At 45.0% G+C, this 16,662-nt stretch overlaps 1 protein-coding gene across 21 annotated transcripts in view; it reads right to left on the bottom strand.

Annotated features, from left to right (window-relative positions):
• Positions 1–16,662, bottom strand: part of AFDN (afadin, adherens junction formation factor) — an 866,421-nt gene that overhangs the window by 64,019 nt on the left and 785,740 nt on the right. For 8 of the 21 annotated variants that reach the window (XM_063917625.1, XM_063917611.1, XM_063917620.1 and 5 more), the window contains one exon: positions 14,913–14,948. The exons of the other annotated variants lie outside the window; for them this stretch is intronic. In XM_063917625.1, the coding sequence (XP_063773695.1) occupies positions 14,913–14,948 (36 nt within the window). The remainder of the gene's footprint in view (positions 1–14,912; positions 14,949–16,662) is intronic. 21 annotated transcript variants of the gene reach the window in all.

Here is a 16,662-nt window from a genome sequence, read left to right as displayed (position 1 = left end):
GCTGTTGCTGATCGGTTTTGGTTCACACTGTTAACTGGGTTTAGTTGAATGCCATGTTGTACGGTGAGGTGTGGTGTGAGCTGGTATGTATCTCACCGTTAGTTTAACAAAATCCTTTTCCTCGAAATGTCCGTCTCCTCTGGGCACAGTTCCTATAACTGAGGTCTGGAGGAGGGGCATGGAGGAGCCAGTTCACACCCATTCAAAGTCTTATAGTGTGCCCATGTCTCCTGCGGATCCTGTCTATACCCCATGGTCCTTTTGGAGTCCTCAGCATCCTCTACGGACTAAGAGAAAAGGATTTACCGGTAGGTATTAAAATCCTATTTTCTTGCTGGCTATTGCTCTGCGAGGAGGTTTCGGACTTAGATGCATTATCCTGTCATCCACCCTTTTTGATGTTCCACCGTCACAGGGCTGGTCTACGAACTAGGTCTGGTTACCTACCTAAGGTGGTTTCATTTTTCCACCTTAACCAAGATATTATAGTTCCGACTTTTATCTCTCCAGACATGTTGGCTAAAGATCTTTCTTTGGATGTGGTTCGGGCTCTATGTGTCTAGGTAGACCTTAGGGCTTCCATTAGACGGTCGGATGCCCTCTTTGTCCTTTTTGGATTTCACAAGTGTTGCTGGCCTGCTAATAAACAGATGTTGGCCAGATGGATTAGAATGGTGATTGCACATGCTTATACTCAAGCCGGTCTTCCTCTTCCTGCTATGATTATGCCCCATTCTACTCTGTCTGTGGGACCTTCTTGGGCAGCACGCCGTTAGGCGCCCGTCCAACAACTGTGGAAGGCTGCTACATAGTCTTCAGTGAAAATGTTTCTTAGGTTCTATGCCTTTGATACCTTCGCCTCCCAGGATGCCAGTTTATCATATCTGCTCAGGCGCTTCCCCTCCCTTGAGGTACTGCTTTAGGACATCCCAGACTTTCCACGTGGAAACATATGTACCCTGCTGCAGAAATAATCGCTATGGTAGACTTACCGTTGATAACGCTATTTCTCCTAAGTCCACAAGATCCACAGGATAACATTGATAACATGAGGTAGCGACAGCGGATTGGCACCAAACGATCAAAGCTTTTGGCCTCCCAGCATTCAACAGGCCCGTCCCTATATCCCCGCCTCCTGGCTCAGGCAAATCAGTTGTTATTCCAAACCCCAAGGCAGGAGATCATAGAGTCTCCTAATCAGGCGAGAAGAACACACATGCACACCCTTCGGTACAAGAAGGAAGAGGTCAGTGAGTTAAAGGATCCTCAAATCAGATGCGTCAGGGTGGTATCCCTGTGGACTTAGGAGAAGTAACAATATCAACAGTAAGTCTACCATAACTATTATTTCTCTGGCAGGGTCCACAGGTTATCTACAGGATAACATTGCAATGTCCCAAAGCAATTTAGTGGTGGGGACGCTCCTGATTGGACAGGAGAATCCTTCGCCCGAATTCAGCGTCCTGAGAGGCAGAGGTATCAAGGGCATAATGTCTAATGAATGTGTTAATGGAAGACCATGTGGCTGCTTTACATATCTGTTGTGCTGCCCATGATGGACCTACCTTAAGAGAGGAGTTAGCAGAGACATTAGCAGGTACAGGGAGATCAGCTTGAGAATATGCTTCTGAAATCGTCATTCGAAGCCACCTTGCCAGTGTCTGCTTATCAGCAGGCCATCCTCTCTTGTGAAATCTGTAGAGAACGAAAAGAGTGTTTTTTTCTGATGGCACTAGTACGATCCACGTAGATCCTTAAGGCACGGACTACGTCCAATGATGCATCTCCCGCAGAAAGGTCCGGCCTTTGGAAGGCCGGGACTACAATTTCTTCGTTATGGTGAAATTTAGACACCACCTTAGGAAGATACCCAGATTTGGTTCTGAGAACCGCTCTATCGGGATAAAAAAAATCAGAAAAGGAGGGCGACATAAAGTCCCTAAATCTGAAACTCTTCTAGCTGAAGAAATATCCAGTAGAAAGAGAACTTTAGCTGTCAACCATTTAAGATCCACTCGTTTTAGTGGTTCAAATGGGGCAACCTGAAGGGCCTTTAGGACTAAACTTAAGTCCCAAGGCACTGTAGGAGGAACAAAAGGAGGTTGAATGTGCAGCATTCCCTGGAAAAAAGTGCGCACATCCTGTAGGTTAGCAATTTTCTTTTGGAACCATACAGTCAATGCTGACACTTGCACTCTCAAGGAAGCCACCCGTAGACCTTTGTCAATACCTGCCTGAAGAAATGCTAGGACTCTGGAAACTCTGAAAGACCTAGGGTCAATTTTCCGGTCACTGCACCATTGAATATAGGCTTGCCATATTCGGTGATAAATGAGAGCTGAGGAAGGTTTCCTTGCGCTGAGCATTGTTTGAATTACCTGTTGTGAGAATCCTCTTGCTTTCAGGATGGAAGTCTCAAGAGCTATGCCGTCAAAGACAGTCGATCCAGGTGCTTGTGATAGCAAGCAACCTGAGACAGTAGATCTGGACGTTGAGGGAGTAGGAATGGAACATCCATCGACAGCCTCTGCAGATCTGTGTACCAATATCTTCTGGGCCAAGCTGGGGCTATTAGTATCACGGCGCCCCTTCTTTGTTTTGCTTTTCGCATCACCCTGGGTAACAGGGTGATTGGTGGAAACAAATAGGCCAGACGAAAGTCCCATCTCACTGACAGGGCATCCACAAAAATCGCTTTGGGATCCTTTGTTCTTGACCCGTATGTGGGAACTTTGTTGTTCTGAGGTGACACCATGAGATCTATCTCCGGAAAACCCCATTTGTCTACCAGAATTTGGAAGATCTCTGGGTGTAAAGCCCATTTGTTTGCATGAATGACGTGTCGACCGAGAAAATCTGCTTCCCAGTTTAAGACTCCTGAAATGAACACTGCGGACATGGCTGGATGATGAAGTTCTGCCCACCTTAACGTGTGACTTACCTCCTTCAGTGCATTCTGGCTGCAAGTTCCTACCTGGTGGTTGATGTACGCTACTGCCGTTGCACAGTCCGAGCGATTTGGATTGGTTTACCCTGAAGGATGTCCTTTGTCTGAATAAGTGCCATATATATGGCCCGAAGTTCCAATATATTTATTGGCAGGCAACTTTCTTCCTTGGTCCACTGCCCCTGACACCGCTCCCCAGCCCTGAAGACTGGCACCTGTTGTCAGAATTTCCTGATCTGATATCCAAAAGGGTCTCCCTTTGTCCAGATGGAATGTCTGTAGCCACCAGGCTAATGACTTCCTTACTTCCAGAAGAAGGACCATAGTCTGCGTTTTTATTGTCTGATGAAAACCATTCAATTTGGAAAGGACCTTGAGTGGAACAGAGTATACTCCACCATGTCGAATGTCGACACCATCAACCCCATCACACACACACTGCGGCATCAATGGATACCCTTTGATTGTGTAGCAGCTCCTGAATCCTTGACTGAATTTTGGATATTTTGTTCAGAGGTAGAATTACTCTCTGAAGATCTGAATCCAGCAAAGCCCATAAATGAGTCATCCGTTGTGACGGAACCAGGGACTTTACCCAATTTATGAGACAACCGTGTCTCTGTAGACAAGCTATTGTCTGCTGCAGAGGACACTGAAGCAATTCATGAGATTGTGCCAGGATTAATAAGTCGTCAAGGTAAGAAAAAATCCATATCCCCTGCTGACAGAGATAAGATGCCATTGCCACAATAATTTTGGTGAATACTCTGGGAGCTGTGGCCAGTCCAAATGGTAGGGCCTGAAACTAAAAATGATGCTGGAGGACAGCAAACCTGAGATAGCGCTGATGGGACAGTGCTAAAGGAACATGTAGGTAAGCATCTTGGATATCCAGGGATACCATAAAATCCTCTGGCTCCAAGGCCAAAATAACGGAACATAAAGTCTCCATATGAAACTGAGGCACCCAAATATACTTGTTCAGCACTTTGAGACTGAGTATGGGCCGGAAAGACCCATTTGGCTTCTGGACTAGAAACAGGTTGGAATAAAAACCTTGTCCTCGTTGTGCAGGAGGAACTGGAATTATCACTCCTGACTGAAGCAACTTCTGAACTGCCTCTTGCAAAGCCCTGCCTTCGTTTCCACTGAAGACGGTGCTGGTACAAAAAACCTTTGCGGAGGGTATTTCTTGAAAGCAAATGCATAATCCGTGAGATACCGCTTCTTGCACCCAGGCATCTGTGGTAGATTGCTGCCAGATCCGTGCAAACTGAAGAAGTCGGCCTCCCACCCTGGAGTCCCCTAGCTGGAGGCCCGTACCATCAGGCTGATGGCTTATCTTCTGATTTGGAAGCCGGTCCTCTGGTAGCCCAATGCTTTTCAGTCTTACCAGACTTGTCAGATTGAGACTGTTTGCCATAACCCTTTCCTTTTGCTTTTCCTTGAGTCCGAAAGGGCCAAAAAGCTTGAAATCTAGGTTTGGATTTGTGTGTGGAAGGAAACTTTACTTTCTTGGAATCTGCTTCCGACACACAGAATATCTCCAGTAAAAGGCAAAGACTCCAGAACCTTCTTGGATTCTGAGTACGTAGCCAAACCGCTCTGCGAGCTGCTACTGCTGAGGCTGATGCCTGAGAGGCAATTGTACCCATATCTAAAGCTGCTTTTTTCATATAATAGCCGCCTGTTTGATATGTGCAATGTGGGATTTTTGCTCTCTAGATGCCATTGAAATATCATCCTCCAATGCATCATCCCAGGCTGCCACTGCTTTTGCCATCCAAGCTGAAGCCATGGCTGGTCTCATGATTGCCCCAGACAAAGAGTAAATGTTTTTTAGAAAACCATCTATTTTCCTATACGTGATTTCATTTAATGATGTTGAAGGCAGAGGTAATGTAGATTTTCGCACCAATCGAATGACATGCGTATCTACTTTGGGAGCCATCACCCTTTTTAAACAGTCCCCAGCCGGAATAGGATTATGGGAATTCCATTTCTAAACTTCTTACTGGATGTTACCCAAGCCTCTTGCATAATTTCCGTTGGCTGTTCTGACCCAGGAAACTCAGTCCTAACTGTTTGGGACCTTTAAACACAGGTGCTTTAGATTTTAACAAAGGTTCTGCTGACTCCTCTAAGGATAAAATGGCTTTCATAGAACTAATTAGCTCAGGTATGTCCACTGAGCTGAGGCCTTCCTCCTTGTCTGTGTATGCAGACCCAAAGTGCGATGAGTCTTCATCCTCCGACAAGTCCTCATCTGAAACATGTGAAGATGTTGTTTCATGTCTATGTGATTTACTTACCACCGGCCTTTCAGCCTGATTTTGTTAAAAGGCTGCCAATTCCTGCGCTGGATGTGATAAACCCCAGGTGGAATGTTGCATGTAAGGGTTAATATGGTAACCTATCCCTGGTATAGGAGCTGGCATTATCCGCTCAGCTATACAAGATAATGTCTGTGCAAAAGTAGCCCATGGGAGTTCAACTTGAACCTGTGCCTGCCTCGGATTAGTTAAAAGGCTTTGGTGAAAGCTAAAACAATTTACAGATAAGATTTTAAACCTATCGGTAAATCTTTTTCTCCTAGTCCGTAGAGGATGCTGGGAACTCCGTAAGGACCATGGGGATAGACGGGCTCCGCAGGAGACATGGGCACTAAGAAAGAACTTTAGGTATGGGTGTGCACTGGCTCCTCCCTCTATGCCCCCCTCCAGACCTGTTAGAGAAACTGTGCCCAGAGGAGACGGACAGTACGAGGAAAGGATTTGTTAATCCAAGGGCAAGATTCATACCAGCCCACACCATTCACACCGTATAGCTAGGGTATATACGAACCAGTTAACAGTATGAAACAACACAGCATCAGACCGAGACTGATGAAAACTGTAATATAACCCTTATGTAAGCAAAAACTATATACAAGTCTTGCAGAAGTAGTCCGCACTTGGGACGGGCGCCCAGCATCCTCTACGGACTAGGAGAAAAAGATTTACCGGTAGGTTTAAAATCTTATTTTCTCTTACATCCTAGAGGATGCTGGGGACTCCGTAAGGACCATGGGGATCATACCAAAGCTCCCAAACGGGCGGGAGAGTGCGGATGACTCTGCAGCACCGACTGAGCAAATAGGAGATCCTCCTCAGCCAGGGTATCAAACTTGTAGAACTTTGCAAAGGTGTTTGAACCCGACCATGTAGCAGCTCGGCACAATTGCAACACAGAGACCCCTCGGGCAGCCGCCCAAGAAGAGCCCACCTTCCTAGTAGAATGGGCCTTAACCGATCTTGGTAACGGCAATCCAGCCGTTGAATGAGCCTGCTGAATCGTGTTACAGATCCAGCGAGCAATAGTCTGCTTTGAAGCAGGACCGCCAACCTTGTTGGCAGCATACAGGACAAACAGCGCCTCTGTTTTCCTGACCCTAGGCGTTCTGGCTACGTAAATTTTTAAAGCCCTGACCACATCAAGGGACTCGGAATCCTCCAAGTCTCGCGTAGCCACAGGCACCACAATAGGTTGGTTCATATGAAAAGAGGAAACCACCTTAGGCAAGAATTGAGGACGGGTCCGCAATTCCGCTCTATCCATATGGAAAACAAGATAGGGGCTTTTATAAGACAAAGCCGCCAATTCGGACACTCGCCTAGCCGAAGCCAAGGCTAACAACATGACCACTTTCCAAGTGAGATATTTTATTTCCACTGTTTGAAGTGGTTCAAACCAGTGCGACTTAAGGAAACTTAACACCATGTTAAGGTCCCAAGGCGCCACCGGAGGTACAAAAGGAGGCTGAATATGCAGTACTCCCTTCACAAAAGTCTGTACTTCTGGGAGAGAAGCTAATTCTTTCTGAAAGAAAATGGATAGGGCCGAAATCTGAACCTTAATGGAGCCTAAATTTAGGCCCAAATTCACTCCAGTTTGTAGGAAGTGAAGAAAACGGCCCAGATGGAATTCCTCCGTAGAAGCATTCCTGGCCTCACACCAAGAAACGTACTTTCGCCATATACGGTGATACTGTTTAGCTGTCACGTCCTTCCTAGCCTTTATCAGAGTAGGAATGACCTCATCCGGAATGCCCTTTTCCGCTAGGATCCGGCGTTCAACCGCCATGCCATCAAATGCAGCCGCGGTAAGTCTTGGAACAGACAGGGCCCCTGTTGTAGCAGGTCCTGTCTGAGAGGAAGAGGCCACGGATCTTCCGTGAGCATTTCCTGCAGATCCGGATACCAGGCCCTTCGTGGCCAATCTGGAACAATGAGAATTGTCTGTATTTCTCTTTTTCTTATTATTCTCAACACCTTGGGGATGAGAGGAAGAGGAGGAAACACATAGACCAACTGGAACACCCAAGGTGTCACTAAGGCGTCCACTGCCACCGCCTGAGGGTCTCTTGACCTAGCGCAGTACTTCTGTAGTTTTTTGTTTAGACGGGACGCCATCATGTCTATCTGGGGCAGGCCCCACTGACTTGCAATCTGTGCGAAGACTTCCTGATGAAGTCCCCACTCTCCTGGATGTAGATCGTGTCTGCTGAGGAAGTCTGCTTCCCACTTGTCCACTCCCGGAATGAACACTGCTGACAGTGCGCCTACATGATTTTCCGCCCAGCGAAGAATCCTGGTGGCTTCCGCCATAGCCACTCTGCTCCTTGTGCCGCCTTGGCGGTTTACATGAGCTACTGCGGTGATGTTGTCTGACTGGATCAGAACCAGTAGGTCGCGAAGCAAAGTCTCCGCTTGACGAAGGGCATTGTATATGGCCCTTAGTTCCAGGACGTTGATGTGGAGACAAGTCTCTTGACTTGACCAAAGACCTTGGAAGCGTCTTCCCTGTGTGACTGCTCCCCAACCTCGGAGGCTCGCGTCCGTGGTCACCAGAACCCAGTCCTGAATGCCGAATCTGCGACCCTCCAGAAGGTGAGCACTCTGCAGCCACCACAGGAGAGATACCCTGGCCCTGGGGGACAGGGTGATCAACTGTTGAATCTGTAGATGTGACCCGGACCACTTGTCCAGTAGGTCCCATTGGAAGGTCCTCGCATGGAACCTGCCGAAAGGAATGGCCTCGTAAGATGCCACCATCTTTCCCAGGACTCGAGTGCAGTGATGCACCGACACCTGTTTTGGCTTCAATAGGTCCCTGACCAGAGTCATGAGTTCCTGGGCCTTTTCTATCGGAAGATAAACCCTTTTCTGGTCCGTATCCAGAATCATGCCTAAGAAGGTCAAACGGGTCGTAGGAACTAATTGTGACTTCGGGATATTGAGAATCCAGCCGTGTTGCTGTAACACCTCTAGTGAAAGTGACACGCTGTTCAACAACTGCTCTCGTGATCTCGCTTCTATTAGGAGATCATCCAAGTATGGGATGATTGTGACCCCCTGCTTGCGCAGGAGCACTATCATTTCCGCCATTACCTTGGTGAAAATCCTCGGGGCCGTGGAAAGCCCAAACGGCAACGTCTGAAATTGGTAATGACAATCCTGTACCGCAAATATCAGGTACGCCTGATGAAGTGGATATATGGGAACATGAAGGTATGCATCCTTTATGTCCAGGGACACCATAAAATCCCCCCCTTCTAGGCTGGCGATGACCGCTCTGAGCGATTCCATCTTGAACTTGAACCTTTTCAAGTATAGGTTCAAGGATTTTAAATTTAAAATGGGAAATTTAAAATGGGTCTGACCGAACCGTCCGGTTTCGGGAGTACAAATAGGGTTGAGTAATACCCCCTCCCTTGTTGAAGCAGGGGAACTTTGATCACCACCTGTTGAAGACACAATTTTTGAATTGCATTTAAGACTATCTCCCTTTCTGGGGGAGAAGCTGGTAAGGCCGATTTGAAAAACCGGCGAGGAGGCACCTCTTCGAATTCCAGCTTGTAACCCTGGGAAACAATCTCTATTGCCCAGGGATCCACCTGTGAGTGAACCCAGATATGGCTGAAAAGTCGAAGACGTGCCCCCACTGGGGCGGACTCCCTCAGCGGAGCCCCAGCATCATGCGGTGGATTTTGTAGAGGTCGGGGAGGACTTCTGCTCCTGGGAACTAGCTGTGGATGGCAGCTTTTTCCCTCTGCCCTTACCTCTGGCAAGAAAGGACGATCCTCGTGCTCTCTTGTTTTTATGTGACCGAAAGGACTGCATTTGATAATGTGGCGCTTTCTTAGGCTGTGAGGGAATATAAGGCAAAAAATTTGATTTACCTGCCGTAGCAGTGGAGACCAGGTCCGAGAGACCTTCCCCAAACAATTCCTCACCCCTGTAAGGTAAAACCTCCATATGCCTTTTTGAGTCGGCATCACCTGTCCATTGCCGGGGGTCCATAGGACTCGTCTAGCAGAAATCGACATATCGTTGACTCTAGAACCCAGTAGGCCAATGTCTCTTTGAGCATCCCTCATATATAAGGCAGCATCTTTAATATGACCCAGGGTTAATAAAATGGTATCCTTATGCAGAGTATCCAATTCCGCAGATAAGGTATCTGTCCACGCTGCTACAGCGCTACAAACACAAGCCGACGCTATCGCCGGTCTGAGTAAGGTACCAGAGTGTGTGTAAATGGACTTTAATGTAGCCTCCTGCTTGCGATCAGCAGGATCCCTGAGGGTAGCCGTATCTTGGGATGGCAGTGCTACCTTTTTGGATAAGCGTGTCAACGCTTTGTCTACCCTCGGGGAGGATTCCCACCGTATCCTGTCCTTAGTCGGGAAAGGACACGCCATAAGAATCCTTTTGGGAATCTGCAGTTTCTTGTCTGGAGATTCCCAAGCCTTTTCAAATAACTCGTTCAGCTCATGAGAAGGGGTAAAGGTTACCTCCGGTTTCTTTTCCCTATACATGTGTACCCTCGTGTCAGGGACAATAGTTCCTCTGTGATATGCAAAACATCCTTCATTGCAATAATCATATATTGAATACTTTTAGCCAATCTTGGCTGTAACTTTGCATCATCGTAGTCAACACTGGAGTCAGAATCCATGTCGGTATTAGTGTCTACTATTTGGGAAAGTGGGCGCTTTTGAGACCCTCGAGGGTCCCTGCGACATAGGGACAGGCAGGGCCTGACTCTCTGCTCTGCATAATTCCTGGACTCAGCTTTGTCCAACCTTTTGTGCAATAAATTTACATTAGCACTTAAAACATTCCACATATCCACCCAGTCAGGTGTCGGCGTTGCCGACGGAGACACCACATTCATTTGCTCCGCCTCCTCACTAGGAAAGCCTTCTACCTCAGACATGACGACACACACGTACCGACACACCACACACTCAGGGAAACCTCTTATCTGAAGACAGTTCCCCCACAAAGGCCCTTTGGAGAGACAGAGTATGCCAGCACACACCCAGCGCTAATGACCCAGGAAAAAACACACTATATGTTTACCCAGATAGCGCTGCAATATCTATTTTTTGCCAAATTATGTGCCCCCCCCCCTTCTTTAAAACCCTCTTTCACCGTGGTTAAGCAGGGGAGAGTCCGGGGAGCTTCCTCTCAGCGGTGTGCTGTGGAGAAAATGGCGCTGGTGAGTGCTGGGGAACAAGCTCCGCCCCCTCAGCGGCGGGCTTCGGTCCCGCTTAAAAATTCAAAACATGGCGGGGGATCTCTCTTATATACAGTGCCCAGCCTGTATATAAGGTTATTGCCACCCTTTGAGGTCCATATTGCTGCCCAGGGCGCCCCCACTGCGCCTTGCACCCTTACAGTGACTGCCGTTTGTGTGTGCTGTGTGGGAGCAAGGGCGCACAGTGCTACCGCTGTGCGTTACCTCAGTGAAGATCTGAAGTCTTCTGCCGCCTTTGAAGTCTTCTTTCTTCACATACTCACCCGGCTTCTATCTTCCGGCTCTGCAAGGACGACGGCGGCGTGGCTCTTGGACGAACTGCGGGGTGACACCTGCGTTCCGTTCCCTCTGGAGCAAATGGTGTCCAGTAGCCTAAGAAACAGAGCCTAACATTAAAGTAGGTCTGTTTCTCTCCCCTCAGTCCCTCGCTGCAGGGAGTCTGTTGCCAGCAGGCTCCCTGAAAATAAAAAACCTAACAAAAACTTTCTTTTTCAGGAAAACTCAGGAGAGCTCCCTGTAATGCACCCAGTCTCCTCTGGGCACAGTAATAACCTGAGGTCTGGAGGAGGGGCATAGAGGGAGGAGCCAGTGCACACCCACACCTAAAGTTATTTCTTAGTGCCCATGTCTCCTGCGGAGCCCGTCTATCCCCATGGTCCTTACGGAGTCCCCAGCATCCTCTAGGACGTAAGAGAAAATCCATTTTGAACCAGATCCTGAGAGGTTAACCCAGCTTTGCAAGACAAACATTTAATGAGTGCTGGTGTGGAGAGTGTATCCTCCTAACCCTTGCCTCTTTTAGACATGAAATATAAATCACACACCAGTACAGTGTTACCACACAATTTGTGACTGCAATCACTTTACATTTTAACGTGACACACAATCCGATCCCTCCCTGCTTTGCACCAGCATTGAGAATCGGAATACATAGAAGACTGACAGAATTATTAGTAAAGTCAGCAATAACACTAGCACTCAGTCACAGGTTATACATTAGTATATTAAGCAATATGAGCACATATTCAACTACAGATACATCAAAAGTATGTAGGAGAAACATATTACTGCAGTACCTTATATAGGAGTTTAAACATATTCAGTCACACAGCGAAAGAAACTGCAGTAATAGTTTTACAGACTCGTACGCATCAGGCACTTAACCAACTATTCATACACAAAGGTAGATAGAGACTTAGTGCTGTATCACCCGGCTCAGGAGAGTGGGGTACAGGGAGACTTCACCCCGCATCCAGGATCGATCAATACGTTAGTGAACGCTGAGTGGATCCAGGCGCTATTAGTGTACACAATCGCCCCGTGAATCTACAGTGAACACAGACGCACCAGCCACACAGCCGTCTATGCTGCGACTGGGTCCTTTTAGATACACAGCATCTCAGACGGAAGCGGGAACTCAGTTCATGGCAGGAAACTGGTTATGATCTGGGGGGAGGGGCGACCAAGGGAGCATCTTACTCCCCACTGCTGACAACAGCCCTAGGAATCGCGGCCTCATACTATCCCCGGAGACTATGATCCCTGAGGTCTAGCACTGGTGCACCCGAGGTGGCAGCCACGTCAACGACTGTTTGATAGTCTCCATCCCAAAACAGTGCAGCTGTGTCTCGCGTTTCCAATACTAAGCGGAACCGATGCCTTATCTTCTTCCCGTGCTCCGGCCACAGCCTGGTAACGTCTGCTGGACATCCTACACCAGTGGTTCTCAAACTCGGTCCTCAGGACCCCACACAGTGCATGTTTTGCAGGTAACCCAGCAAGTGCACAGGTGTATTCATTATTCACTGACACATTTTAAAAGGTCCACAGGTGGAGCTAATTATTTCACTTGTGATTCTGTGAGGAGACCTGCAAAACATGCACTGTGTGGGGTCCTGAGGACCGAGTTTGAGAACCTGTGTCCTACACAGACGCCTGCCAAAACATCACTGTACACGTGGGTAAGCGTTGTCACGACACAGCAGGGAGTTGTTGGGGTGACTCTTTCTAAGGTACGTATAAGACGCTTTTTAGAAAGATCGCTCAAAAAAAATAGTAAGACTATAAAAATTCAATAAAAAAAGCTTATGGCTGCTAATAACCAGCAGTCCATTGACCATGGTTCAGCTCCGGCCGCACCAAACAATTAAACTCATTTGCCTGAGCCAGGAGGCAGGGATATAGGGACGGGCCCATTGCATGCTGGGAGGCCGAAAGCTTTGATCGTTTGGTGCCAATCCACTGTCGCTACCTCATATCCCAATGTTATCCTGTGGATAACCTGTGGACCCTGCCGGAGAAAGTAAGAATTATGGTGAACTTACCATTGTTAACTCCTCTGCAAGGTACATAGGTTCCACAGGGCGCCCACCCTAACGCACCTAGCATCTTTGGGTTTGTATGGCATTGGCCTCTGGTCCTTTCTCCCGTCGTGAGAATGTGTTCTTGTGTGCCTAACATCTTCTTTCTCTCTTGCCTGCTTCCTGCATTGGACTGGTTAACAAAACTGAGCTCACAGTGCCTGGAGGTGGGTTATAGAGGGGGGACCCGAAGCATCTCGGGACAGCTAAAGCTTTACCTGTTGGTGCCTGGATTCAGATCCATCTCTACACCCAAATGTTTCCCTGTGGAACCTATGTACTTTCCAGAAAGGGAGTTACCAATGGTAAGTCTACCATAACTCTTACTTTTGCAGTGTGCAATGTATTAAAAGAAACAGACAATGCTATTTAGAATCATTATTGATTCAGCAACTGTCACCTATCATAGGTCATATCTGATAACTACATTTTAATAAACTGAAAATTCTAATGTACAGTATATACAGTAGGTTAGTTACCCTGAAGACTAAACAAGTTGAGAAAGTCTTTTATTTGCTGATTTGCAAGATACTTGAATTCTGCCATACTTATTGTCCCCTTGTGGCAGAAAGCAAAATAGGACAGTAACTACTTATATAGAGTACAAGCCTCCAGTATTACTCATACTAGTGAATGTATCTTCTGTTATAGGTTCATTACTTTTGTCTAATATTAGAAACCCTTTTTAAATGTTATTAGGCCATGGTTTGTTTATATGTAGGGACTTGGAAAACTGCATTCCATATGTGTGATTGTGCTAAGAAGATATAATTGCATATAAGAAGGGGAACCGGTTATTAAATTCAGATAAGTTACCTTTTTATATCAGGTACCAGGCATATACAAAACTTTACCACGGAGTGATTTCTAAACTTGCTTCACCATTGGACACTTGTCTTTAATCTTTTTTTTTTTTTTCTAGGATTTTCTGTACAAACTAAGCAAGTGATGCCAACAACGAAAATTTGCAACCCTAACATTCATTTATGGAAGCGAAGTCAATGTTTTGGTTTATTGTAGTGAAATTTGCAAAAAAGTGATAAAATGTAATCTCCTAAACTATATAAAAGCAATAAAGCTAGATAAGTTAGAAACTCCAAACTGCCAGTGGACAAAAAGCCAACCAAGAGCAAAATGACTGAAATCACAGACTTAATATTAAAAATCAATAAATTAATGTTGAAATAATTTTTTTTTTGATCCACATAAACAAAGCCTAGTGAATACTTTTGTTACACATGTAACAAAAAAAAAGGTGCACAACACTGTTACAAAACGTTTATATGCAGATGAGTAAACATATTCATCCAACAGAACATGTCTGGAGCTAATATTTTGGAACCTAAAAGATTGGCATAAACAATTAGTAAAGCCCTTGAAAAACATTAATAAAAAAAATATTCCTGGAATTAATCATAATATTAAAAAGTAAGATCATCACAGTACTTATCAACCTTACTTTAATTCAACATTAATGAAACAACAGCTGTAAATAAAACTACCTTAGTCCTTCATTGTTGAAAAAGAGATTGACGTGAACAAAAATGATAAGATACAGTGGTGACTAATGATTTATAGGATCACCTATAAAGGAAGACTTAAGTCTCTGGGTTTTCACCATTATATAACATTTAACAACAGTACTTAAGACAGGGAAAGGCAACCTTTGGCTCTCAAGTTACTGATGACCAGCACACGACACATCATCATAGAAGTTGTAGTTCAGCAGTACCCATAACACTAAAAATTGCCCATCCCTGATTTATAATAGAACGAATCTACAAGAACAGACAAAGAAAATGTAGGAAAGAGAACAAATGGCATTCAATTACTAGTGATACTACTTCCAAGCAAAGCATGCTTCAAAATACATAAAGGAATCTTCCCCACAGGACACTAAAAACCAAGCAAAGACAGCACATCTACCACTACAGAGAATATGTGAAATTACAGAAGAGTTAAAAGCGAGAAGAAGGGAACTAGACAGATGGCTGAAGAGAGAAAGAAAATACAGAACATACCAAATCAAGTACAGAGATTGCTGGCATAGCAGTCTGCTGCAGATAGCAAAGAGGAGAGGGGAAAAAAGAAGCTAAGTGAAAAATAAACAGTAAAACTTGTATTTTCATAAAGCAACTGCTCTTCTCTGTTGTTCCAGCCATGTGTTTTTCCATGCACCTAAGAAGCAAATTAAAGAAAAATGCAGGGCGATGTATAGAAATGCATAGGGCAGAGGGTGGAAAAAGAAAATATAACAGTGAAGAGAGATCTTGCTTCAGAAAGGTTCTCATTGTGCTTTGTTTACATTTTATGTTAGCCACACACAAGTCACTGTAATCAAAATATGAGTGGATCATTCCCAATATGGTTGTCCATGTGGGTTAGCGAATTGTGAAGATAATATTTTGTTTAATTTTTTAGCATTTTGGTACACATGAATTTAATATTACTCATCCATATTGCTGAAAATTTTGCCATTCTTTGTGTAACTTATTCAGATGCAGAATATAGCAAGTCGAAGTGTGCAGCCAGCATTGTAAGCATCAGAATCAGATAGAATTGAATGTTTTAAAAATGTGGCCATTTGGGTCTTTTGTGCACGAACCATAAACAATATACTAACTGCAAACAGTTCGTAGGCATAGATAATGATATAAAAAGGCATTAAAAAAAATGTCAAATTTAAAAAAGAAGTACGAGTTATAGTTGTCTCCCAATTATTAAGAAACCCAGGAGATTCACCAGGTTATTCCGATGCTGTGTGATTTGTACCAAGCAGATTCCAAATTCTCTAGGAAATTCTTTGTGAGCAGCATAGTTGGAGTAGAATGGCCAAGCAAATAGGTAACCTACACTTGGGGACAGGCAGGGTGGATGCACCTTGGTTCCATTAGTTGTGGGAAAGGTTATTTTTTAGTAAATTAATTTAGAGACTTGCTAACCAGCAAAGGTATTATTTAACATACAAAACTATGATGTCCTGTATTTCAGTGCCAGCTGGCTAAACAAGGTCAGTTTATACAACATCCAATATTCAATATGTTAGCCAGTCATATTATTTAGATTAAATATATGCACAGCAATCTACAGATGTCTTTGATATAGTATAAAGATATGCATTGATTATTTTGGAATAGCTACTCCTTACCAGGCAAGTAACTGATGCAAAAGCGACACACACAAAAGTACAGGTTAAGCCACGGATGGGGAACCTTCGGCCCTCCAGCTGTTGTTGAACTACACATCCCAACATGCCCTGCAAAAGTTTTAGCAAGGCCAAATAGCAAAACTGTAGCAAGGCATGCTGGTATGTGTAGTTCAACAATAGCTGGAGGGCCGAAGGTTCCCCATCCCTGGGTTAAGCAGTCATGATAAAAACTGCCTGAGAAGCTTTTTCTATTGGGAAATATGCCATGTATTGAATTTTTGTAAGAGGAGAAAAAACCCTAACCTTTTCAATCAAGTCAAATAATTAATTAAGCACCATGCATCACAATTCTGAGTAGAAGCAAAAGCAATGACTTGATGTTGCAAACTGTATCCGACAGGGATGTACTGATAAGTGTCTTATTCCAACAATGTTTTAGAAATGTTGTAATTTCTGTATGTAATAGATCTGTATTTAATATGTCACCAGAGATATCACAAACGTGTATTTATAAACAAGAATAAAAAGTGCAAAAGAAAAATTATAATAGTGAAATATTCTGCAACATAAAGGAAAAAATAGTTAAGTTTGTAAGGCAACATAGGAAGGAAATTCAATAGAAA

Source organism: Pseudophryne corroboree, chromosome 4 (assembly GCF_028390025.1).
Source record: "Pseudophryne corroboree isolate aPseCor3 chromosome 4, aPseCor3.hap2, whole genome shotgun sequence".
Lineage (NCBI taxonomy): Eukaryota > Metazoa > Chordata > Amphibia > Anura > Myobatrachidae > Pseudophryne > Pseudophryne corroboree.
Note: the sequence above shows the minus strand (reverse complement) of the source record. Positions and strands in the feature narration are given on the sequence as shown.